This window comes from Manacus vitellinus, unplaced genomic scaffold, assembly GCF_001715985.3.
Source record: "Manacus vitellinus isolate BGI_N305 unplaced genomic scaffold, ASM171598v3 scaffold_22_pilon, whole genome shotgun sequence".
NCBI lineage: Eukaryota > Metazoa > Chordata > Aves > Passeriformes > Pipridae > Manacus > Manacus vitellinus.
In genome coordinates this window covers 2,442,453-2,467,723 of record NW_021939632.1, presented here as the reverse complement: position 1 = coordinate 2,467,723, position 25,271 = coordinate 2,442,453, and the positions used below count along the sequence as shown (strand labels likewise).

General features: G+C 42.5%; 1 protein-coding gene across 1 annotated transcript in view; it reads right to left on the bottom strand.

Annotated features, from left to right (window-relative positions):
• Positions 1-564: 564 nt before the first annotated feature.
• The window catches only part of ESYT3 (extended synaptotagmin 3), a 32,866-nt gene continuing 8,159 nt past the window's right edge, over positions 565-25,271 (bottom strand). Inside the window, exons 5-24 of the mRNA XM_029959888.1 lie at positions 25,003-25,079; positions 18,871-18,937; positions 18,172-18,261; positions 17,198-17,253; positions 14,587-14,707; positions 13,432-13,605; positions 12,858-12,940; positions 12,386-12,434; positions 11,639-11,728; positions 10,718-10,780; positions 10,556-10,624; positions 9,287-9,352; positions 7,807-7,893; positions 6,860-7,009; positions 5,883-6,319; positions 4,708-4,797; positions 4,050-4,181; positions 2,491-2,596; positions 2,168-2,217; positions 565-1,250 (exon numbers count right to left, since the gene is read on the bottom strand). Of these exons, the coding sequence (XP_029815748.1) occupies positions 1,214-1,250; positions 2,168-2,217; positions 2,491-2,596; positions 4,050-4,181; positions 4,708-4,797; positions 5,883-6,319; positions 6,860-7,009; positions 7,807-7,893; positions 9,287-9,352; positions 10,556-10,624; positions 10,718-10,780; positions 11,639-11,728; positions 12,386-12,434; positions 12,858-12,940; positions 13,432-13,605; positions 14,587-14,707; positions 17,198-17,253; positions 18,172-18,261; positions 18,871-18,937; positions 25,003-25,079 (2,094 nt within the window). The 3' untranslated portion in view covers positions 565-1,213. The remainder of the gene's footprint in view (positions 1,251-2,167; positions 2,218-2,490; positions 2,597-4,049; positions 4,182-4,707; positions 4,798-5,882; positions 6,320-6,859; positions 7,010-7,806; positions 7,894-9,286; positions 9,353-10,555; positions 10,625-10,717; positions 10,781-11,638; positions 11,729-12,385; positions 12,435-12,857; positions 12,941-13,431; positions 13,606-14,586; positions 14,708-17,197; positions 17,254-18,171; positions 18,262-18,870; positions 18,938-25,002; positions 25,080-25,271) is intronic.

The window sequence follows — 25,271 nt, the reverse complement described above, 5'->3', positions numbered from 1 at the left end:
TTCTTAATTCTTGGTCAATTTAAGAAAAATTTTCATTATAACTGCTACTGACTGGTCTTCTCAATCTCAGAGAGAGATACACTCTGTATCAGTCCAGGAAACTGAACCCAGCACACGACCAGGCACACTATAACCACGAGCATTTTGAATGTTACTGACACATTCAGTATGAGATAAAGGTGCTCTAACTGCCTCAGCCATCACACTTTCAGCATTTGCCTATCTTGGTTTTCTGGAGAGCCCGTTTTAAAATGTTTACATTTTCGGCTTAGTTTGGGATGTGACCACATTGTTACTCAGTGAGTATTCTCTCATGTTATGGACTGAAGCAGACTGGATTAATGCAATCTAGGCCAAAAATATTGGAAATTTGCTTCAAATGATGGTTAGAGGTTACCATGGTCATATTCCAAAAGTCAGTTTCAGAAAGGAATAGATCAAGTTTCTTATGCAAGACAAGTTTATTGTACAGAAACAAGTACACCAAGCTTCCAAAAATATTTTGCCTCAATATTACAGTTTAGTTTACAAAACTCTGCTGTTCCTCAGGCATAATCTGGGTTTACAAGATTTTGAAATGTACTGTAACAAAGGACAAAACCTATTAAGGTGTCACAAACTTAAACCTTAATGACATCTTGGTAAACTAAGCTCCCTGCTTTTGGAAGCTCATTATTTACATACTTGCAGCCACAGTCTGCAAAGGTACTTCTGAACAGTGGAATACCAATTTCTTAGTTTCTCAAAAAATAATTGCTATTAAAGTTTAATGGGTTCTGTAGCCCTACAGCTGAAGAATGCTGCTTTAGAAAAGTACAACACTTTCATGTTAAAACAACATGAACAAGATCCTGGGGACATGAGACTGCCAAGCAAGATAATGACACTTGGCTGACAATCTAAAATATCCCCAGGTACAACACTTCCTTAAGAGAGGATTCAAACTTACAGGTCCTTTGGGGGATGATTTGCCAGAAATGGCAAAAATAAAAGATTTATTCTCTAAGGACAAATTATTCCCGGGGGGGGGGGGAAATATGTTTATTTTTTAACTTCAGGGAGAACTAATCTCCAAATGGGATCATTAAATTTACATGTCCTGAGCTAGAGACTGCTTCAAATTTGCAATGAGTGTGCAAAACACATTAATTACAAGAGATATGTACATTTATATAAAGTCGAAAAATTAGTGACTTATGTACATGAGAAGAAATCAAATTCTCCTGCGTCTACTCCTTGTCAACTCATACCTGCAAGACAGACACAGTAAGTAATTACAGTAGTTTAAGACTTTCTTTACAGTTTTAACTGCCACAATAGAGAGGACTTGGGCTGCTTTATTGCTTGGCCTTCACAGGGAGCCTGACAAAGGAGGCTCCAGAGGTGGCCTCAGACTTCAGCTCTTCACCAGGAACTTTGGGGGTGTTGTTTTTCCCTCCTCCCATAATTGCCTTGAGACACACACACACACACACACACACACACAAGCTGGGCCAGGGAAACACGGTTTTCCTATCTGGAATATTGGCTCACTGCCTGTGCAGATGGCAAGCTCCCGGACTACCCACACTGCATTCCTTGGGCTCCATTGAAGGAGACAGAAGGAAGAACTACTGCCATTAGCTACAGACGTAGAAGTGGAAAAAAAAACCCAAGCCAGGTTCTCAGTCTCTGCCTCAGACCAATGAACACACAAACCTCAGAACCACAATGAACATACAGGCAGAACTGTAAGTGGCTTATTATAATAGTTTCTATAAATGCTTTGTAATTAAAGTTTTATCATACATATATATATTGCTGATCAGAATATTTAGTTAAGATCTTTATCCGAGTTAAAATTTGTTGCAAAGTTGCTTTAATAAACATAATTCTTTTACTTATGTGTCCCCATGGCTTTTATGGTAACATAAAATATGCTGAAGACTATAATTGGCACACAGGCATCTCATTAAAGTTGTCTCACAGGGCAGGCACTGCACAGCCCATGGATTAACACACAACTTAGATAAAACTACCAGATTAGTTCAAGTTAGTCCTGCGTTTGCAGGTCAGATATTCTTCTTGCTCACCCAAACACAGCCCAGTCACCAGAACTTCAACAACAGTCATGCAAACTCCCAACAAAGCAATGGGCAGGGTTTGGAAGTATGGAGATGGTACTTACCATTGTGCAAAACCTTTTATTAAGTCCTCCTGGGACAGGTCGATCCGCACCTTTAAAAAGCCAATTTTATTTGTTTGTATATTATTCAGCATACAAATTGATTAGCTATGCTAGCACTCCTCCCAAGTCAGACCCACTTTCTACTTCTAGGGCTGCATCTCAGGCCCAAGTGAAAAGGAGCCTCCACATGGTACAGCCTGATTTCAGATGAAAATCTGGCAGATGTTGTTTCCAGATTGCCAGCGAGCTGCATTTCAGGATTACAGGAATGGCCCAGACTGTTCAGCTCTGTTACATCTGTAGTGTGGATTCTTTAAACTTACTTTCCCCAGCTCCTTCCTTTCCTGTGAAATGAACGGCCTGCTGTTTTTCACTGCAATGTCCAGTGCCCTTTTCTTGACATTTTCCAAAGATTCAAAAAATTCAAACCTAAATGTAAAGTTTAGAAAGGAGAGACGTAAGTCACATCTTAAAATCCTGTAAGCATCAGTGGCCAGATTACAGTGACAGAGTACAACATCAGTAGCCAAGACTTTAACAGGAAAAGAAGGCACAGAAAAGGCAAATCTAGTTAGATTTCATTCACATTGCAAGAAACCTCTTCCAGACCTCATGAAAGACTATTACACTGTGTTCAGACTGTTCACTGTGCCAGGGGGAAGGAGGAAAACATGCATCCATGATGAAATGCCATTTACCATCTTTTTTCCTCTCCATGGGAAGACCAGCGTGTTTGCCATTCAATCTTCATTACTCAGAGGAAACAGCTGAGCCAAACCCCCAATTTCACAGAATAGCCTTGCACCGAAGAGCAAAGGCTGAAACTTGTGACAATTAAATTCTTAATGGCTCTGACTCAAGCCTCTGGCACACATCACTAATGTCAAGTGAGTTTTGTCCATGCTAAATCAGTTCTGCCCACCTGAATAGCTTTTCTTCAAGTCAGAGCTGTAAAACAGGTAATGTGTTTTGGAGCTAAGCATTGCCCAACTTATTATCCTTAATTAAGGATGTACAGGATACGTCAATACTGAGGATGAGGAAAACGAGATGATGTTCCCAACAGCTGGGCTGGCGCTGAATCAGTGGAGCTACTTGGGAATACACAGAAAAATCCACAGCTCCAGTGTTTTGAGTGCTAAGATGAAATATTTTAAAATCCTTTCTCCATTTCTGACTTACAGAAAGGACACAACACAGGAAAAATCTAAACCAACCAGGATCACCCAATATTCACGTATTTTCACATATGTGTACCTTCCTCTAATTATGGGATTAAGACCACCTCTCAAAACAGCTCTTCCTCTAAGCATTACTGTGTTTGGGTTTATACAAAACACATTCCATTTCAGTGGCAGAGCTGTGCATGTGACACTGTCAGCAAAGGGGTGGGAACATTTTACCCTGTACCACCAGGTACTGATGACAACATCCATCTGTCTGCCCAAAGAATGGTCCAGTCTCTAAAGGCTCTGTACTTCTGCCTTGGACTTCTGGAAAGGTGTCCAAACAAGCATCAGGCAAAGCAGTATGAACAGAGAAGTAGGCTCTGTGAGGCATTTGAATGAAAATATTGCCTTTGCCACGACAGGGAGTTAAACATGGGTAGGGGAATGTCTGTTTGCAAGGAAGCAAGTGCAGCCTGCACCCGCTGGAAGGGGCAGGGAAGAAGGTGTGCCCTGCTACAGAGGGACAGACAACACCACAGGCAGAGCAAGCCCCAAGTACTTGGAAATCACAATTAAAGTGCTATTTGTTTCAGAAGACCTGCAAATGTTCACAAGACAATCCTTAGGACCAACAGCAGCACACCTTAGGAAGCCCTTTCGTTACACAGACACCATAACTATTTCAGCCACAATCTTAATTAACATTTTCTTACTTCTCATCGTATTGAGGGTTCAATGTTTTCTTCTTTACAGAAGTCTTCTTCCTGCTTGTCCACCTTCTATCTGGAAGCAGGTATATACGAACATATGGATCTACTCCACGACTGGAAGAGGGTACTAAGTTTCTGTTAAAAGAAATACAGACAAGCAAGGCAGGTTCTCCCAGTGTGTGTTTTAATAACTTGACTCTCTTGGAATCAAACCAAACTTTCATGGGCCAAAAACATTAATCCTGGGAGTTGGGACTAAAACTTTCAGAACATTTATTTAAACAGAATTTTCACTACTGAGTGTGTGGCCACTTCTCAGGGTTCCTAAATTAACAATTACAAATTCAGTCATAGGGATCAATCCTTGCCATGATGCCTATCACGAGACCCCAGGACACACATCAGCTGTCAGTGCTGTTCAGAGGAGGTTTTGGGTGGATGACAGTATGAAGTATCTCTACTGCAATGGGCCCTACTCGCCGGCCTCTCTCCCTGACCTGCTGCTGGCACTGACCAGAGCTGGGCCTAGTGAGGCTGCACAGGTTGAGGCCAGCCAGTGCTAAGACATCTCCTGCTGCACTGGTTCTACTCCAGCTTTGCTGAATGACTGACACAAGCCCAGAGAGCTCTGCCCCTCTCTTTCAGTGATTTTCAGTGTTACCTGCAGCCGTTCACCAGCACGACGAGGCTCTGCCGTATGGAAGCATAACGGACTGTCAGCTGGATCTCCCCCAGAGGCATTTCGGTACCACTGCAAGACATTGGCACAAAGCCTTTCAATACAGCTATTGAACAGACCAAATGCAGACTAAAACCAACTTTTCAGGGCACTATTCTTCTTCCTGGCATCCTAAGGTTTGCTTTCTAGGAAGCAGCTGGACCACAGAGGTTCCACAGAATCAACATTCCCGTTAGCACCGTCCCTGCCTTCCCTGCACGAACTTGATTTCAGTCCCACAGTACAAACTGCTGAAAAAGCCCCTCCATGGCCTGCTGTAGAAGGAGCAGCAAAGTAGAGGTTAGTGTGTTACACAACTCTCTCAAGAATGTCTTGTATGTATATGCAAAATGGGACCTTCTTTATATTTCATTCTGCATGTTATTGAAGTGGCTTCAAATCCAAAAAACATTGTTCAAAATGGTTTAAAAATAGTTTATAAATGAAGCCCTGTTCAGAGCTGGAGAATCTACCAGTCCAGCAGTACAAGACCGAACAGCAGGAATTGGGTTTCACATTCAGGTTTATAATTACTCTAATGCTCTTTTAAGTGAGGTGGACCTTCTTTGATACTTCAGTTCATTAAGGATTCTACAAGGTCCATTCTGCCCCCCAGGAGGGAGATTAACAGAACAGGCTACTGAGCACTGTGGGAAGGACACAAACACAAGCACACCTATCCACAAAACCTTTGTTGACAGCATCATCACTCTTAAAATTCACTGGATAAAACACAGCATTCAAAGCTTTAAGCAGCCAGAGAAACTTATCAAGGGTTTATGATATTACAGAAGTGGGATGCTCAGACTTCCAATATCCTGTTGCTAAATGAGTGTTATGGCAGCCAGGAGTGTAGAGAGGCTCTTCAATAATATGAAGCCAACATGTGCAGCATCTCTTAGGAAAGCCAGAGATGTATTGCTTTCACTTTACACCTGATCTGATAGTGCCCTGTAATCTACTTTGCTGTTGACTGGAATACTTAGGTCAAATCTTTGTGAGTTGAGAACCAAGACGCAAAACGACTTAGCAGCCCTTGAATTCACCTCTATGCAACAGCGATCTATAATACCTAAACTTTCCCACGAGAAGAACAATTCAGCTGGAAGAACACTTACTTATGAATGTCCAGATTGCTGCTACTTAATTCAAAGCAAGAGGAAGGCAGAGAACCCAGAGAAGTGACACTGGGTGCAAGCCTCAGCTCCTGCACGACTGGCAGCGTGGGCACTGCTGCCGCTCCGCTGTGCAGCGCTGACGGCGGGCGATGCTCTGGGTTCTGCTTGTGCTCTGCCCCATCAGGGACTGCAACTGTTTCACTTGGTACAGGGGCTGCTGAACAGTCTTTAGTGGCCAGGTCTTCTCCACTGTCCCTTTTTGGCAGGGATTCAAGTGCTGCAGAGTCTTTGCTGACAGGAGGTACTTTTGAGACTTCTGGTGGGGAGACAGACTTCTGCTGGTTTCCACCCTTTTCCATAACACGCACGGGACCTTGCTTTGAGGCATTGACACCAGCCTTGACTCTATCTGGATCAGGTTCTTCAACATTCAGTGCCTAAAAAATCACAAGGGAGAGCAGTGAGTGCTGCTCCCAAAGCACTGGGGTGAATGCCAGCATTACTACCCAGGAGAAAATTTCACCACAAAATTGTAACAGCAGGAATCTGCCATTAGAGATGAAAGGAGTCTGTGGGATTCACTGTAGTGTTCTCTTCTCTTGTACTACTGCATATACATTTAACACTGTCTAAGCACTGATCCAGAGCACAGTGAGAAAATGACTTCTAAGCATCAGTGTCTCTTACTTTTGAGGAGCTTTGATTTCCCCAGCTTAGATTTTCTCAGACTAACTTTTTATTGTTGGGAGAAGATTTTCAGCCTTGTCTCTACAATAACTATTAGGAAACTTCATGGATACTTCTCAGCTCCACCATACACTCTTAATTGCACTTAAAGACCTTGTCACACTTCTACTTTCTACTCATCTGTGAAGAAAAGCTGCCTTTCTCCACAGTCATCTTTCATCTCTTTTGCCTGGTTAGAATTGGATGCTTCCACTAGGGAAGCCAAATGAATATACGAAAGAACAACATACCCGCAATACAAGTTTCATCTGAATAAAGCTGTCTGAACTGGAATGGTCCAGCTGGAATCTCTGATCCAGAGTCATGTTTGGGTCCTTAAGTAAGTGGGACAGACATACCACTGAAGTTCCCAGGGCACTATCCCGCTCCTTGTCTTTTATCTAGGGGGGGGGGGGGGAAAGGAAACAAAAGTTTGGCAAACTGGGAAGCAAAGCAAGAAGGTATTTCAGACAGAAACCAAAATTAGCTTATTTACTTCTGGACATAATATCAAGTGTGGTTACTTCCAAATGGGTGATACCAGTATTTCAGGGGTGTAACAAATTAGTGTGTTTGGAGTAAAAATCCCATCCCTAACTACACAGATAAGGAACTGCCTCAGCAGAAAAACCAGGCCCTGAGATTTACTGGACTTTCCCTACTTGCTTCAGGGAGAAGCAATGTCCCAGGCAGCTGGGATGGCAACTGGTCTAAACTTCTACAAGCTCTTTAGGTAATTGTTTAGCCTATTTAACTTCAATACACCTTCTAAGTTCAATTCTACAATATCTGACTGACTAGCCCTAGAAGGGGCTGGTGAGAGACAGAACTGCTTAACAAGCCAGAACACTGAGGTGAAGGGCTCTGGTTGGGAATTATTAAGGCTGCAATTTCTGACAGCAAAATATTGATGCCTTTACTACACACCGACCTGTATAAAAACTCCTTTGCACTTTGCAGCCAGAAATATCCCACATTTTAAACTCAGATTACACTACATGATCCTAGAACAAAGGCAGATACCAGTATCACCTAACAGAGAATCACCCATGCAACAACAGGTCCTTCTTCTACTTTTAAGTAGGAGGAACCCAGAACAAGACAATTCCACATAGAAAAAACCAGCACTGATCTCCATAAAAGAGGTTTCTTCCTACAGATGTGCAGTTGGTCTTCAAAGGAAAGGCTTTTCTCTCACCTCAACATGGAGTGACTGGGAATGAGCACTGTGGACAAAGAAGGTGAAAGCCTGGCCCCACGTGGGATCTTTGCTGAAATTGCAGGTCTGCAACAAGAAGATTGTAGCACATACATTAGTTTGTTCTGTAAGCAGCACAGAATGCATGACACTGATCACCAGAGAGGGGCACGGTGACCCTCTTAATTTTATCCAGTGATGCTACACCCCAGCTGTATGGAGAGAGTGGAAATTCCAGGTCAGAAGCGTGCGGAAGCGAAGTCTCTGGCAAAACCAGAACAAGTTTTGCAGGATGTGGAAATGCCAAAGAACAAGTCTGGTGAGCTGCAGTTTGCCCCAGCCAGCGCTGCCTGGACCAGCAGCCTGCCTCACCTGCAGCAAGGCACCGCTTCCTCCCTCCCACCTCTCCACCCAGGGAGAGCCAGAGTGCTGCTTCCAGCCTGCAGGCACCCAGAGCCAGCTCCCAAAGCCACAATGAGCTGACAGGGAAGGGTAGGAAAGCTAGAGGGGCAGTTTCAGGGGTGTAGATCTTGTGGGAAGAGTAGGATGGCACAGCTTCAGTACCATCCACTTCAAGGATGAAAGAGCATGGAAAGCACCCATGGGGGCTGTGGCTGCTCCATAAACCAGCTGTCTCTGCCAGGCCACGACTGCTGGCTGCAAGGAGAAAGGAGCAGGGAAAGGCTGGAAGTCTTACCTAGCTTAGGAGAGGCAAATGATGTAGTAGGGAGAGGGAAAGCCGAAAAAGGTAAAAATGCAAGCAGAACCCAATTCCTGGGTGAAGCAGGTGGAAGAAACAAAGGAAAATAGGTGTCAGTCCTATACACCCATGCGTAGCCAAGAGGATTCATTCCTATTTGTTGGGTGTCCAAAAGAACATAGGGCTGCCCTCATCTGCATCCAGCTGCAGGACAGCAAACACGGCAGCTACTGGGAGGGCAGAGCTCAGTTGTTGCTTGTACTCATCAGGTAAAAGTAATTTTTAAATAATGAAAAAGGAACTGAAAGTGAAGTGGAAGAGATCCAGATACATCTGGTACAGGTAAAAAAAAAAAAAGAAAAAAAATCAGTAAAACTGTGATACACGGGAGCCAGGAAAGGCTCTGATGGGGAAACAAAGGCCAGGTTGATACAAATGACACCCTGCTCTGAGAAAGTATGAGCCAGATTTGAGACCTATCATTTTTAACTCTTCAACCCTTATAGAACTGGAGTGTCTTGACCAGTATGACCCCGTGGCAATGAGCACAAAGCCACACATCTGTACAGCAGCTGATCAGACACCCACTAACCACCACAGCTCAGTGATACAGTGGTTCCATGTGCTGACTGACCTCCACCTCCCAGGCTCTGCAGCCATCACCATAGCTACAGCTCTTCACATCAGCTTCAAAAGAAGCCCTTCCCTTCCTAAAAGCTACTTGGAAATAGTCACCCATAAAACAGAGTATTTAAGGAAAGCAAAACAGAACAGCGTCACCTTGCTCTTCTGAGTCTTGTTTCCAACTGTGAGCAGGACAAACGAGGAAGGTTCTCGTTCCATCTTCTGTCATTTAATACAAGGAAAAAAGAAGAAATCAGAAAAAAAAATGAGAAATTTATAGTTTACAGAAAGCTATATCACACCACTACTGTTACTTGAAATGAGTTGCTGGAAAGCTGACCATATTTTTCAGATGTAGGACATCTGAAGGGTGTAATACACAGGAAAGCCTCCAGCCATAACACAGCACAGTCTTTACCATCAAGAGTACACATTTAAGCCAAAGTTTTATGTACTTAGGTTTCAATAGGTGAGCAGTTAAAAAATTGTCAGAAGCTGGGAGGAAACAGAGAAGAGAGCTGAAGGTTCAGTGGGAAGTCTTCATCATTCCTGAATGAAACAGGACTTCCAGAATTGGTTTCCAAGGCTCAGGACTTGCAGGTAGAAGCAACTCTTTGGCATCAAGTAACAATTCCTTTCCAGAAGTAACAATACTGAACCTCTTGTACTGTGCTTCTCTGCACTAAGCTACAGAAGTCAAGGCTGAGGAACTGGTCTTGGCACAACACTGCATACAAAGCACTCACAATTAGGTTCAGAATTAAGTGCTAGTAACTCAGTTGTAAAGATGGTACTTAGGAGAGGAGCTACTTGGACAGAATGGGAAGCTTTATCCATAGCTCAGAGCTGTGACTGTGTGTAACTTGCTCAAGAAAAAAGGGAGAAAGACATTCTTCCCTATACCCACCATTTACATCACAGTAGCAAAATACAGTACTTTGGGGGGAAAGTAAACAGAAGCTATGAGAGAAGAGGCAGGAATGACAGAGGCTTCTGAATCCCTCTAAAACCAAGGTGGGGAGGAATTTGGTGGTCAGGTCTCCAGTGAACAGGAAGGTTACCACAAACAAGCATATTCCTCCCACCCCAATGTCAAACTGGAACAGCTCAGCATGGGAAGAATCTCTGCAACAGCAGAAAGGTTATCATGACCTAATCTGATGTCTGTAGACTCTCTGTCCAAAGCATAAAAGTATAAACAACCACAGGCACAATCAAAAATTTCTGTGTTGCATTCTCACTTGGATCTCCTAGACTTTTACTGGGGCAGGGGTGGCCTTTCAATGAATATTTTGAACCCCTGGTCACTTAGATTCTGGCAGTGGAGAGGTTATTTCTCTTTAACCACAGGCAGTTTCAGTTACTACAACATCCCACAGTCCAGAACATTGTTTTGTAAGCATGGGAGGAAAATATAAATTTTACCTTGAGGTACTTGTTATTTTTGATCTTCTTTGCTCCACATTCACCATTTGAATATTCGAAGTGGTTTTTCTGAATTAGTGAAAGAGTATTTAAAATAATTAGTTTGTGGTCTTAAAAAGAGAAGGTTAGGAGTGAAGGCTGCTGCATGTGGTTTGTACTTACTGGAAGGTTGAAGGCGCTGTCCAAGTAGACTATCAGAATTGCTGTAGACAGACCCTTCTTATCCTGCAAAGGCCAGGAAAGATAAGCCAAAACAAAACACAAGGTAGGCATGATCACCCACCAAGGACAATGTAAAATATAACAAAATTCAAAGGGCAGTTTCTGAAGGCTAAGCAGCTCTCTGCTTTTCTCCTAAAACTTGCAATTTAGAAGAGCAGAAGCCAATACAGTGTGACAGTTCTAAGCAGACCAGTAAGACGTGTAAGTCTCTTCAATGCACTGGCCTTAATGCTCATCAATCCCTCAGTGCAGAACTGGTTGGGTTCCCCAGCATAGCAAGACACCTGAAAACATGCTTCAACCACATATATCAACATCAATCCAGTATTAGCAGAACAAAGCTTGGAAACAATTTTATTCACTTCAGTGGAACTCCAACGGTTTTGGTTGGTTTTGAAGAAACAGCATCCCTGGGAGATGGGCTTTATCCAAACAATTCTGCTGGACAAGCAACAATTTGGAAATACTGTCCTACCAAGCACCAGTTCTGTGTATTTGTCTATGACTAGTACAGGTTATTTCAGGGGCCTGGGGTACTACACAGATCCTAGACGAAGAGGGAGGAGAAAAACTCTCAAAGAAAGGACCTGTGAGAAGCTATTTTGCAGTGAGTCAAACAAAGGTTTGCCAATTCAAGCAAAAGGAGCTGCCAGATTTGAGTTACTCCTGAATTACCAAGGGATCTGGGGCAAGCAAATGCCCATCCTCTGTAGGAGTGGCAGGGAGGGAATCACATCAAAACTTTGCCAGACAAAAATAAACTCCCATGAATTTGCCCTGGGGTTCCTAATTTTACACACTCCTTTGTTGATCACTGGACAGGGATCAGAGTACCTGAATCCTTCAAGCAAACATACTCACCTCATGTAGCTTTTCTTGGTCATTTAGTAGTGAAAGCCACTCCAGTTTTAAATGCAAGTGTCCGCTTGTTGTCTTACTTAAGGGAAACCACTAAACAGAGACAACAAAGGGTAACTTGAGAACTGTGAGGTAGAATAATTTTTATATGTGTGTGGCAGTCTCTGAGACTTATGTACATTAGACTACATGAGTTGTACTCTGAGCATTTTAACTTGCACTTTTGACACATAAATTGTAGCACGTCCATCTACTTACAAATACAAGCCAGAAAAAATGGAAATAAGATACCCATATACAGGCAAAGTGCATGGATATTTCCAACCAGCAGCAGCACAAGACAGGCACCCTGACATTGTTTGCAGAGTGCTGGGTTGCAGGATGAATGACCATAAGATCAGATCATTTCTCCCCTCAGCAATCAGACTGCTTCACCGAACCTTATCTGCAGCCTTGTACAAAATTTTTGGTACATATGGGACACAAGATACAAACACAAGATACCCCACTGCTGGCTCAGTGTAGCTTTCAGGGCTGTCTGGGGTTACCAGCTTGGCTGTAAAAATTATTGTAATGGCTACTTTGTAAGTTTTCTGAGTGAAGGTATTTTCTTTTCGTGAAAAGACCACTGTGCAAGCGTGCAAGGTAGCTTTAATCACGCAGAAATACTGCAGTAGCAGAGGGGGAGTACAAATGAGCACATGTAAGCATACACCACCAACACACTTAGAAATAAGCTGTGATCTTTACCTCATCAACAGTTCTGTCATTCATTACATCCACTAGGCCTATAAGCAAGCTGAAAGGCAAAAAGCAAACATTTCAGTGTATATTGAGGCATATAGCATACTGCTGTTGGGGAGAAAAGAAACCACCACCAAAAAAGCCCCCACTCAAGTCTGCTCCAAACAACAACTTCTCCACATTGCCTGTGTGGAGGAATGCACCGGAATGCACTTACACTTCTGAAATCTCTCCCTTGAAATATTTAAATCTCAAGTTATGTGGCAACCATCACTTCTAATGGCTTCGCAGGATTCCCTGTAGGAGCATGGGCCACTCTCTACCTTGCTCAAAGTTAGTTGCACTACAAACTAATAACTTGGTATCAATATCTGGGCAAAGGGAATGGCTTCCAAGAGTATTAAATTGCCAATATAAATAATCCAGGTGTCCCATAGCAGCAGCTACTGGACCCCGAGCAAAGGTCATGCTAATTTACCTGCCCATGAAGTCATCTTTATCTGGATCTTCATCATACAAGTCCACTTCTAAGTCCTGACCAGGCACTTCATGAACAACAAACTGGAGGAGAAAGAGGTATTGATTAAAACCAAAAAGCTGTGGACAAGAACGTGACATTTCACAGCTGTATAAGACACAAAGGACATTCCCTGCTCTTTTGTGGCTAACTGCGTAACAAATACAATTGATTATAGGAGAAAATATTTCAAATTCAGTTTGCTTGTTTTTGAACTACAAGTTAAACTCCTCAAACTGGTATCCCTAATAAGTGGGGAGAAACCAATGCTAGAGCAGCCTACGGTTGCACTGATTGATATTTAAAGCAGGGCTCTGCACCTCCTCCAAAAACCCACACATGTAAATGAGATCAACCTGAATGACATTTCAAGTTTACAATGTAAATCTGAACTTGTTTAAGGGACAGAAATGCCTCAATCGAGTAATAAGGAAGTCCACCTGCTCCAGTGCAGTCAGGTAAGAGAGGGTCCACCAAGCACAGGGATGTAAATAGCTGTGCATCCTACAGATGGAGAGATCAAAAGATTCAGTACCTCAAATGTCTCGTTCCAAATGGGATTAAGATCTCGGGAAACTGTCTTGCTTCGATGCTGCACCGTGCCAACGCGAAGGAGAGCGTATGGATCAGACTTCCCCCTGATCGCACCAAGGAAACTGTCTTTCTGGACAAGGTTTTCAGCTTCTAGCAGATGAACCCTTATTACCCCCTGAATAAAATAAGATACAGAATTGGTCATGAAAATGCAATCTTTGGGTAATTATAATATGCTGCCTCCTAAAATTAGTTATTTCAGGCAGCAAGGGCAGTCACTGTGACAGTTCTGCAAAGACACATAGTTTGACACAGTACATTTCCAGTGACAGCTGTATTAAAACACTTTTCCCACCACTTACCTAGAGGGGAAAAAACCCTTAAGCAGATGCACAAGGCAATCTAGATAACTGTGTAGGAAATAATATTCAATTTATTTTTAAATCAGAAGCATACATATGCACACAGCATTATTGCCACAGTCAAATCAAGTGTAAGGATCAATTCCCAGTGACTGAAGAAGGAACTAAGCACCCATTGCCAGGGACTTATTTTATTGCACAGTGGCCATTCAACTTCAGTTTGCTGATGTGCATTTGCAATAGGGAGCATCCTTTTGTCACTCATTTATATTTATCCTCATTAATAAGATTATTAGGTATTGGATGGATGAAGGAGACTGAAGATCTGGATATGTCAAGTATTTAGGAGATTTGTTCTTGGGGTTTTTTACCATTTTTTTTCTGTAACAAAGAGATGTCACCCTCCAAGTTCCCTATTTACACCCTTTCAGAGCATTAGTAAAAATATTAAATAGCTGGACATTCATTGCTCATGTATTTATCCTCTCATTTCAGTATACCACAGATCTTCAGTTAGAGATTAAAGGTTTAATTGGTAAATGAGTTCAGAGTCTAAACAGACTCCTTATGCCATATAGAAAGGGTAGGAACCCCGAGTGTCCATGTCCCCCCCTCCCAAATTATGAACTATCCAACATCTACTGATATATTTCTGAAATATCACCTACAAAAAGCCCATAATTCAGGTTAAAAGAGCTGATGCAGGATCCTAAGTCACTAAGCTTGCAAGCACCCATGTGGTGCCAAATGCACACTCAGGAAGATAAACACTCTCACTGAAAAAAAAAACTCACCTGAGGGATAGGGAACCTCAAGTGGGCAATGTTCATGTTCTTTCTCAGAGGCACTGTGATCCTGTTCGGCAGAACCAGCCGTGCAGCAATGAAGTCTTGAATTAAGGAGTCTGACATTACACTGCAGGTGGGGGAAAAAAGCAACCTCAGTTTCTACAATCCATCACAACTCGGTTAGAGCTAAAGAATGAGGCACAGCAAAAGAAACTGGGCACTGCAAAGTGAGTGATGCTGCCCACAATCCCCTAAAGGGTGTCAAGCATTAGAACAGGCCATCCAGGTAAATGGTTGAGTCACCATCCCTGGAAGTGTTTAAAAGACCTGTAAAAGCAGTGTTTAGGCACCTGGTTTAGTGGTGAGCTTGGCAGTGTTAGGTTAATAGTTGGACTTGATGATCTTTAAAAGTCTTTTCCAATTTAAATGATTCTATAAAAGGAGTTGCAGAGTGGCCATTCAACTTCAATTTAGTGATGCAAGTCTGCATTAAGAAGCATCCCTACTGCTGGACTGAATTTGGCTGTAGCAGGTTGTAAATGATGAATGGGAGCTTCGGCTGTGTGACATCATGCACACACCCAAACAAGGCAAACTCATGTGCCTTCTGGGACAGGCACCGTGAGGAGGGAATCAGGAGGTTTCACCCATTTCCCAGGGGACTCGAGGCCTCGAGGTAGTTTGTTTTTAAGACTTGGAACATGGCCTTAGTGCACACTGCTGCCTGCTCTTGGTCGCATGCTGACACCTTACTGTAAAATAGAAGGAGAAGCCAGCCACGTAAAAAAAACAAACAAAACAAAAAACCCCAAACAAACAAACAAAAAACCAAACAAAACCCCACCAATCCCCAAAAAACCAAAAGTCCCAAGCTCATTTAGTTTAATAGAAGACCAAGCAAAAGATAAAATTCTGTATCTTGGAATATTTTGTGCTAAGAGGGAAAATCTTGGTTTAAGTAATTGGAGATCACATTGGCTGAATTGAGGGTACTGTCTTGGAGTTCAGGCAATCTTCTGGCCTAATTACAACTTACACATTTTTAGCTTTTTGTTTTAAATCTTTTCTTTACAATTGCTCTCTTTGTATGGCAGGGAAAACTAATTTGAACTACTTTTCCTAAGCAAGAAATATGTGGCTAATCATAGATATATCCAGTACTCTCCACGTGATTAATGAGAGGATTTCAACATCCCACTACAAATTGTCATGAGCAAAAGACAATATTAAGAGGAAAACCCAAGAGCATCAAGTATCTGAAATACTTTCATCTTCTTGATAAATCTAGTGCTTATAAGGCAGCTTATCAGAGTAAGACTGTGTAACAAAAGTGCCACAATCCACAGAGGAGGCTGGATTCACACATAAGCAAAGTAGTTTCCTACTCCAAATGTTAAACCATGAGCCTTGGTCAGGCTGTTGGCTTTCCTGTAAAAAAAAATCCCCACAGGAATGTCACAGAATTGTTCTGTCTCTTGGGTCTTCAGGGTGCACCCAACTAAACACAGCTTGTACATGAGGACAGACAACTGCATCCAGTTTCTTTCCTCTCTTAAGTAAACCCAATCCATTTGAAAGGGAGGGCTCTTGCTAAACCTGTACTTCAGCCCCTTCATGGTCAGGCAAGTTTTGCTCCCAGCTCTCATTGCAGTGCTCATGACAAGCAAAGATTTCTGTGTTCAAATCCCTGTGAGAGAACCAGGGAGTGAAAATTTAGGACACTAAATTTGCACTTAATTATATGAGAGGCTGTAGGTTGGAACACCTACATAATTTCTCCCTGCAAGGATTAGGGAAACTAAGTTAGAAAAGAACAGATTAATTCCTCTGATAAAATCTGGAGCTCTCAGGCCAAACTTCAGGGCAAAAGGCCACTCTGGCCTCACATTAAGAGGAAAAGAAAGCTTCCTCTCACTCAACATCAAAAGTCTTCAGAGGCCCTTTAATGCATAAACTGGCACCTAAAGAAGACACTTCCTGTGAGTCTAAAAGCCATGAGCTGCAGAAGAACAGTGGGGAACAGAAATGTCTGCATTTGCATTGGAAGGGAGAAAGGCAAAGGCTGAGTAATCAAATATATTTTGTCTTATGTAACAGAATTTTCTCCTTACACTAAGGAACAAAGACAAAGTTAATCCCCAACCTGGTGAAACAGTTTGAAACTTACAGTACTGAGAACCACTAAGATTTTCACCCTTGATGTGCAAGTTTTATGTGCAACACCAACCCAGGAAGCATTGGGGAAGAGCTACATTTTCTGAAATGTAGATTACATGAAAAGAGAACATTTCTCCTTATAAATCTGGTGCAGTTTTCTTTATCATGGACTGTATTTCAGTTTGTCAGAGGGACTGCAACTATTTCTCAACATTAAATCATTGTTTGACGGATTTACTACTTCCATCCTAAACTCAGTGAAGCAATTGAAGCAATTTTGACAGAATGTAAAAAGCACCCTCCTCAGGTTTTGCAAACTCCACAGCCACATACTATGGGATGAGTAACCAGCACACAACACAACCTTCTACACAACGTTCTTGAGAACAGCTTTGATGATTACTGAAGACTTCTGAAGGCTTTTTGAATATGAATAAAGAGAAATAAAGTAGACACTCACTTAATCCCTGGGACATCCAGGAGGTTGCTCATGCCTGCCCAGTTGATTTCCAAATGCTACAACAAGAGCAGGGAGAAAACATATACAGGACTATTAAAATTTATTTCAAAATAAATGTAGAATTTAAAGGGGAAATTATTCTAAAACAAAGCCAGCTGTTTAAAGAAAGGAAAACCAGCACCCGTAATTGATTGCAACTGTACATTAAAACCAACAGCTGGTATCAATTCCCTTATCTATTTTATCTGCCATCCTGAAATGAGGATATCACTGGGACTTAACCTGCAAGCACAAGGAAAGACAGCATCAGCCCTTAGCAATGGCCACTGGCAGATGCCCTGGGGTCATGCAGAAAATTCAACAACTCTACCTAGACTTTGAAGTTGTTTCCTCATCCTTTCACTTAGAGGTTGGCCTATGCCCTGAGGCAGGGGGTTGTCTGTATCCCTACTCTTACAATAAACAAAAAGGGGTTTTTTTTCATGTGCTGAAATAGTGCTACTAAATCTAAACACAAGAACACCTCATCCAAGATCAAAAATATATGACTCCCATGAACTCAAGCAGAGCATAACCCACAAGCAAAGCTGTGTGCCATAAGATAACTAACTGGTCCTTACAAGACTAAAAGGTTTCTCATATTTTATTAAACTACAATTCACTACAAGGCACATGACCTTAAACAGGAGAGCTTTCAAAAGTCAACCATGGCTGAATGGTCTGCAAGATGACTGCATTTAAAATCTATGAATGGAAATATCCACCAGCCAGGACCCTTACAGCAAAGGCCTAGGAAACTGTGCTGTCACTAGAAGAAGAGTGACAGCACTCCCATTCTTAGAGTGAAGCAAGTAACTTTTTAAGCACTATTACAAAAATTTAGGACAAATTCATTCATGTCCTCCTAGAGTTCAAAAGGAGCACTGAACAATCAGGCATTTGTTATTCAAGCACCTGCACCAGGACTGACTCACCGGTTTCTGCATAAAAAACAAGGTCACTGCTCCCACAAAAGGTGCATCAGTTAGAAGAGGTTCCAGGATCACCCGCAACGTCCCATACAACTGCAAACAGAACAGACCAAGGAAAGCTGAGTGTTAAGGTATTCTCAGGATGTGGTTTCAAAATTGTGAGCTTTTCAGTGATGGAGTTAATTTTAAAAATCCTGCTTGAAGCCAATTCTATTAAGAATTTAATAACAACAATAACCTCCTCCCGCCAAACCACTACTACTGATACCAGGAAATACTTGCTATGTTTGTGGAGTCTCTCTGCAATCCTGCCATACAATGGAGTGCTCTGCCTACTAGCTTTCAACACTGTAAGAACAGGTTGTTGGTTTCATCTACACCAGTTTATGAATGTCCTGGTTCTTCTGAAGTTCTCCACCAACACACAGCTCCTCTGAACTCCAGTGGCAGACGCTGCCCCACACAGACTCGATGCTCTAGCACTGACCCTGTTTAAGAGTCACACTACAAAGCTTAAAAGTAGTATTAAGGTGCTTTCCATGGAAGGCACCATTTCCCCAGCCAAAACAGAAGGAGATAAAGCCAATAGTTCCAAGCTGAATAGCTGGTGATTTCCCAGTTAAGTGTCATGACCTCCCCACTGGGATGTGCTGCCTCCTGCCTCACACAGCCTTGAACAGAAAACGTCAGCACAGCACTCACCTGGACACCTTTCACGCCAAGATTAAATTTCGATATGTCCATGTGAATCTCGCAGTCTCCTATGTAACTGAAAGAAAATTATCACATTATTCCACAGTTTGCAATAGTTCCATGAGAAATTCGGGGCTGTACAGAGTATAAATGAAATCAGTTTAAGGACTGACAACACAACCCCCCAGGCAGAGATGGATTTTCAAGTGACTGAAAAGGGAAAGTTGAACAAGGGTCAGATCTGCACAAGAGAATCCCTGCAGTCAGCTGGGATATTGATCTACCTGTAAAATATCAAAGTAACATCTGCATTTCACGGTTACTTTTCTATTCTTAAGGCTGGTGTTGGCTGAGGTGAGCTCGCTGCAAGGAGGGGATCAACAAGCTCATTCAAAAGCAATTGCCTACTTTCTCCCTTCTCTGCCAAAGGCCTGACAACCTGGTGACCCAGCTCCCAGGTGCAGAGCTGTCCTCCTATTACTTATGGGGTTCCCACCTTGCCCACACCCAGAAAGCCCATAGATCACCCTCACCCACAACCCAAAAATCCACTTGAAGGACAAATTTATCACTAAAAATAACCTGGTTTCCTTGAGGCTGAATTCAAAGACAATGACTTAGATCAGATTTTGGTCAGTTGCCATGGAGAACATCAGGCTTTAAATAAAGCAAATGCTGAATGTGGTATTTTGGCAATTTGGAAACCACCAGAGACTTTAATAAAAGTACAAACATCACCTTATGCAGAAACTGATAGCCACTCCCCAGGGAGAATAACATAGCAGAGCTGTTGATGCCTCTGGCAGAAAACAATTGAAGGGAGCTACCAAATTCCCTTTCAGCCCCCTGAGAAATAGCTCTGGCTGCAGACACACAAACATTCTCAGGTAAAACAGGGTGTAAAGGTACAGCAGTACAGTGAATGTGCTGTGCTTGCCTCCTGCATGCATAATTTCACCCCATAATCAAAGGAAAAGGACAAGATTTCTGCTCTGACCACATCTATACAGGTAAATAGTGCTGCAGTTGCCACAAATTCATGTTGTAATTTGCACATAGACAGATTCCCTCCCACCCAAAAAAACCCTGCCAAGAATGTGCAACCATGTGAATTTGTCCTCATTTTTGCAAGCAAAGTTCTTTGTATATTTGTTTACAGATAGTCACTTAACAGAATTTTAAGAGCACCTAACACAGAGATTAAAGCCTTTAATGTTAGAGCATTCTCATTTCTTAAACAACCGACCTCACAAGCCATGCCAAAATTAACACAATCTTTCTTAAAAGCTAGTCACATCATTAAACTTATTTTACATTTGTTAACTTCTACAATTTTGACATTATCTTTTAGCTCATTACAGTGGGTGCTAATAGAGCATTGTTACAATAAAATTCTAAATGAGGAGCCAAAATGAGTCCCTCAATTTGCAGTAATTAATCCAAGAGGATTTAATTCAGCTATTGCCAGTGTCCAACACAACAAGTAAGAGCTGTGGTGTTTTAATTTACAGCGTTAATGCCTTTCCACACAGTCAAAAACTCTTCCTACCCAGTCCTAGCTGTCTCTTTTCTCCAGTAACACTCCAATAGCTGCCACCATGTTTTAGAGTCTACGTGTTGGAGAAGTCTTAACAGAGCCCGAGTCTTTAATTATTCTTAAATTGGCCTCATACAGGCATCACCCCTACACCAGGGTGCTTAGTAGGAAGGATGCACTCTTTTAATTAGTTTTATTCCTCGTTTCCAGTCCCAGCTGTTTGTCCTTCCATCTGCTCCTCTGCTCAGTGTATCCTTGTTGAGCTCTCTGCTGTCCTCCCCCACAGAGAGCACACCTGAGCCAAACTCAAGTCTTGACACTTCAAAGTCTGTAGGGTCAAGGCCCTCCACCCTCCACAGGACCTGCTTTACCCACCTGTGAAGAGTGGAATAACCACCCATTTCTCCCCTAAATCACCTGCTGCACAAGGTGATGCAGATATGCCTGAGCTGTGGATGAGCAGCTGCACGCATCTGTATCTCTTCTGTATTTGGGTGGAAAAGCTGGTCCTGGTGTTTATGATCCAATGGCAATCCACTGGCTGAAGGCAGGGTTGCTACAAGAGCACATGCTAACAAGTTGAACTAACCTGGATGTCTGTACATCCCTTTAGAAAAGGAAAGTGCAATAAAACTCATGGGCCACACATTCTCATGGCCCCCCACGCTAAAATCCCCCTTTGGGCCGGCATTCTCAAGTGCTTTGTACTTGGGAGATGAACATGCAGTGTTACACAAATAAGAGAGACAAGAAGATGTGACCAGGTAACACAGGGTATGAGAAAACACAAACCATCTCTACCTTTCCTCTTTCCCTATCCAGTCAGGCTCCTTTTCCGCTCAAGACTGACCTGTTTTCATAAAGCTTTTATTTTCCTGTAAGAGCCTACAAACTTACTCAGCCCAAACTCCACTAAAGCTCAAAGTATTGTCGCACACTTCTTTTGACTTCTTTCTCCAGGCAGACTATCTTTACAGCTTTGAAAATTTGCCAGTTAGAAGTCCAGAGAGAGTAAATTGCAATTAATACATTTTTATACATATTAATTATTACACTATTCTTCTATGACTTCTCATGTGCTGTAAATGCCACAGAAGAGGATGGAAAAGAAAATTCAGCACATTTTCCATGCAAAATGATTATAAGTAAAATCATATTAATGATATAGGAAGAAACCATATTTCAAGATATTTTCAGGAGGGTAGTAGTGCCTTCAAATACTTTGAAACTCCATGATTATATCCAATGATTATATGGCTATGCAGCAGCTCAGACAACTGCAGAAAGTGAGAAGAGCTAGCTGTAGGAGGTCAAGTGGTTGCACTTCCAAAATTCTCATTTTGGAAAATGCAGTTTTGAGAACATTTCTGGAATGCTTTGACATCATTTTATTTGGAGAACGCAACTGTCAGCTCCCTACACTCAGGGGACACCAGATTTATGATTTACATCTAGGGCAAATTGTTTGGAGATCCCAGAATATTGCCAGTTTATTTCCAGCTGGGATCTCATATTTCAGATTTGGGGATTTCAAATCCCAGTCCGGCAGGGATCTCATATTTCATTTAGTCACTGCAAGAACTCTAATACTTTCTTATATGTTACATGAAAGCTGTAGATCATGTATATTTGCACTGGAAAACAGGTACATGTACAGAATACAGACACCAGGACCTTCACACAGTTAAATGACCAACTTTTGTACAAAGACCTGTGGGTAAGCAGTGGTTACCACAATATTCCTGTTCAGCCCTATAAGCTGTGACAAAATTTATATAACTTAATTTACATCAATTGAGTGTATCATCTCAGGGACCGAGAAAAAGTTTTTGGAAGAAATCTTGTAGCCTCCTTTCTTGCCTTTGCCAAAAGATCTGTGTGCCTCACCTCTGTGTAACCACCTCTGAGCCTTGGTTTTCCTGCCAAAAACTCAAGTATAGTCCTTTCAAGTGGAACAGTCAAGACTGTAATAAGATGATCCTCTACATAACCATTCCTGATGTACATGTAAGCTGTCGTTAACAGATTTAATTAAAGCACCTTCTTGAGTTCTTTTGGTAACTCCATGCAATACCAGACCTACTGCACCCCTGGCTCTGCTGACAGCTACTGCCCATACAAGTAAGGGACCTTTAAGTGCTATTTTTCACACTTCCCAAGCAAAGGGTTCAATTTGTGATATCACACTGCAAATTTAAAACAGAGGACAGCAAGTTCCTCTTCTCATGGCACAGAACTGAACCCCAGTATTCAGCGCTGCATCAGGTTGTGGAGGTCAGAAGCACAGATTAAACAAAGCCCTTGGTGAACCACATGTACAAGTGGCTATTAAAACTACACAAATGTTTCCATACCAACCACAAAGGAAGGCTAAGAAGGAAAGGTTTTTTATAGTCCTGCCCTTTTTCTGTGTTTTCCCCATGTTAAGTCCAAAATTCTGGGCTTCAGCAACTAGTTACCTCCTTGATAAAACTAGAGGAAAAAAAAATCCCTCCTCCTGTACTGCTGTGAGACTGAAAGCAAAAAGCATTTTCAGAGTATGCTGGGATTTCTGGATGCAAGACACTGCCTAACACAAAGGGTAACTCAGCACTGGAGTGGGGCAAGGCAGCTGAACACCAGGGTCACAGCACCCTGTGTGAAGTAGCTGCTCAGCCTTCCCTGCTGCAGCTGCCCTGGTCAGTGCTGCATGCAGTGGTGACCCAGCCAAAGGTCACACTCACGTGGGTTCACCAGCGAGGGAACTCCCACAAATTACAGCTAGCAAGCACCAAGGCAAAGGAGTCATGTTTATAACATGCAGACACGTTAATCCTTTAATGTCCACTGCAACACAGCTACACTTCTCTGAAACCTAACCCCAGAGAGGGAGGTCACTGTGCTGCCAGCACTGCACAGTGCACCACACGGGCACCAACAGCACATCACTATCCTCCAGAGCTGTGATGCCAGAATGCAGCTCTGTAGACAGATAGTCATATAAAACTCACCATCACACAGTGACTGAGAGTGTGAAGGGCAGCAGCCTCACACTGGGGCAGCTCAACTCCATCTCCTCTAAGCAGCAGAAAAAACCCTGTTCCTTTGGTAATCTAGGAAAAGGCAGGTAAATAACACTACTGCTCATTGATTTGCTTCATGTTTCTGGAACTAACACACTACCTCCTGTGGACACTGCATAATGCACAACTCAGCTTAGCTGCAGAAAACTGATGCTGATGTATTAACACAAGTGAAGCTGGAGCCTTAACACAGCCCTGAAGAAGAGACCCCTATCAGAGAGACAAGGTAGACTGCACACTGCTGTGTGAATACAGAAAACATCTGGGTTATCAGACAACAGTTCAGGTCAGGTTATCATCAGTATGAGGAACAGAAGGCCAGTCTGGAGATGCTGATGGGTCTGCCAAAGGGACAGGAATGTGGGGGTGGGGGAATCCCTCTGCAGAGGATTGTTAAAAAGACAGTGAAAATTATTATGTCGGAGAAGCAGCCTGGAGAAGCAGTTTAGCAGAGAACAGCAATGTTCTGCAGAGCCTAAAAGGCATCAGATCTCAGTCTCAACATGGAAAGCATGAATGATTTGCCAAAGGCCCTAACAGTGACCTGGCTATTACAAAAAGTACTTTGCTCCCAGCATTGAAGCACAACACCTGGCTGAGAATCAATCGTGTTTTACAGGGAGCGATGGTGCTCTGCCAGGGCTGGGGATGCTGCCATGCCACTGCCACATTAAGCAGCAGGCACAGTTCTGAGGACCTCTGTGCTGCTGCCAAAACACTCCATAATTTCACACTGTTTTTTCCTGGCACTACCACGAAAAGCCATTTAAAATTAGGCAGCTCAATCGCCCACTAAACTTAAGAGAGCTACAGCAGCATTCATTTGGTAATTCTTCCTGTAATTCCATTCTCCAGGCTAAACCAGGAGAGAGTTTAGCTCTGCAATGGTTTTGATGTTAACAAAACACACAAATTCATTCAAAACAGCCTGGGAGGTATTAAATGTTTTATCTAATTTTGTTGTTGTTGCTGTTGATAGAGCTAGAGGCAGTTTTCTGCTCAGAGAACAGCTGTAATCAAAAAAGCAAATGTGTTGGGTGGCACATAGAACAAACGGTGAGTAAAACCAGAAGATTAAACCAGAGGAAGGAATTAAAAAATAAATAGTGCAAGTAGTTCTGGAAGAACTGGAGAGGCAGGACTAATGAGAAACCATAGTAGGCAAGACAGACCGAGCACCTCTATACCTGAGAGCTTTCAGAACAGGCAATACAGTTCCAAAACTTGGGTTCTTACTGCCATCAATTGCAAAGCCAAGGGACACACTCTAACACCCATGGCAGCAGTGATGGGCCAGAGCAGGTAAACCTAGACCTGTGCAGGTGCTTTCTGACTGAGAGGCTGATACACAACCTTTCACCTCTGTAAGTATTGAGGACATCTAGCTGAGGGCAGACTATCTCATATCACTCTAGGCTGATATAAGATAAGGACCTCTTCACGCTGATCTTAGTGGACCACACATCCAGTCCAGCATGACACACAGGTGTGAAATGGGCAATGAGTTAAAAACCATCTAAACAATCAATGATGCAATGTTACCATATCTGCAGGTCCAGGGTAACTTGTCTTCTACCAATTTCTTTGGTGTAGGCTTTTATTCCATTGATTCTAGGGCACTGAAATAAAGACAAACAAGATATGACATAGTTAATATCTATCAAGCCCAAGTGAAAAGTCCTGTTCACTTTGATCAATTTGAGTACAGAAGCATTCATTAAAGACTTTGCAAAATGGCATATAAAGCATGAGTAAACCACATTAGTTTTTTTCCCTTAAAGAGGGAACAGCCTTGGCAGTCCTCAAACACA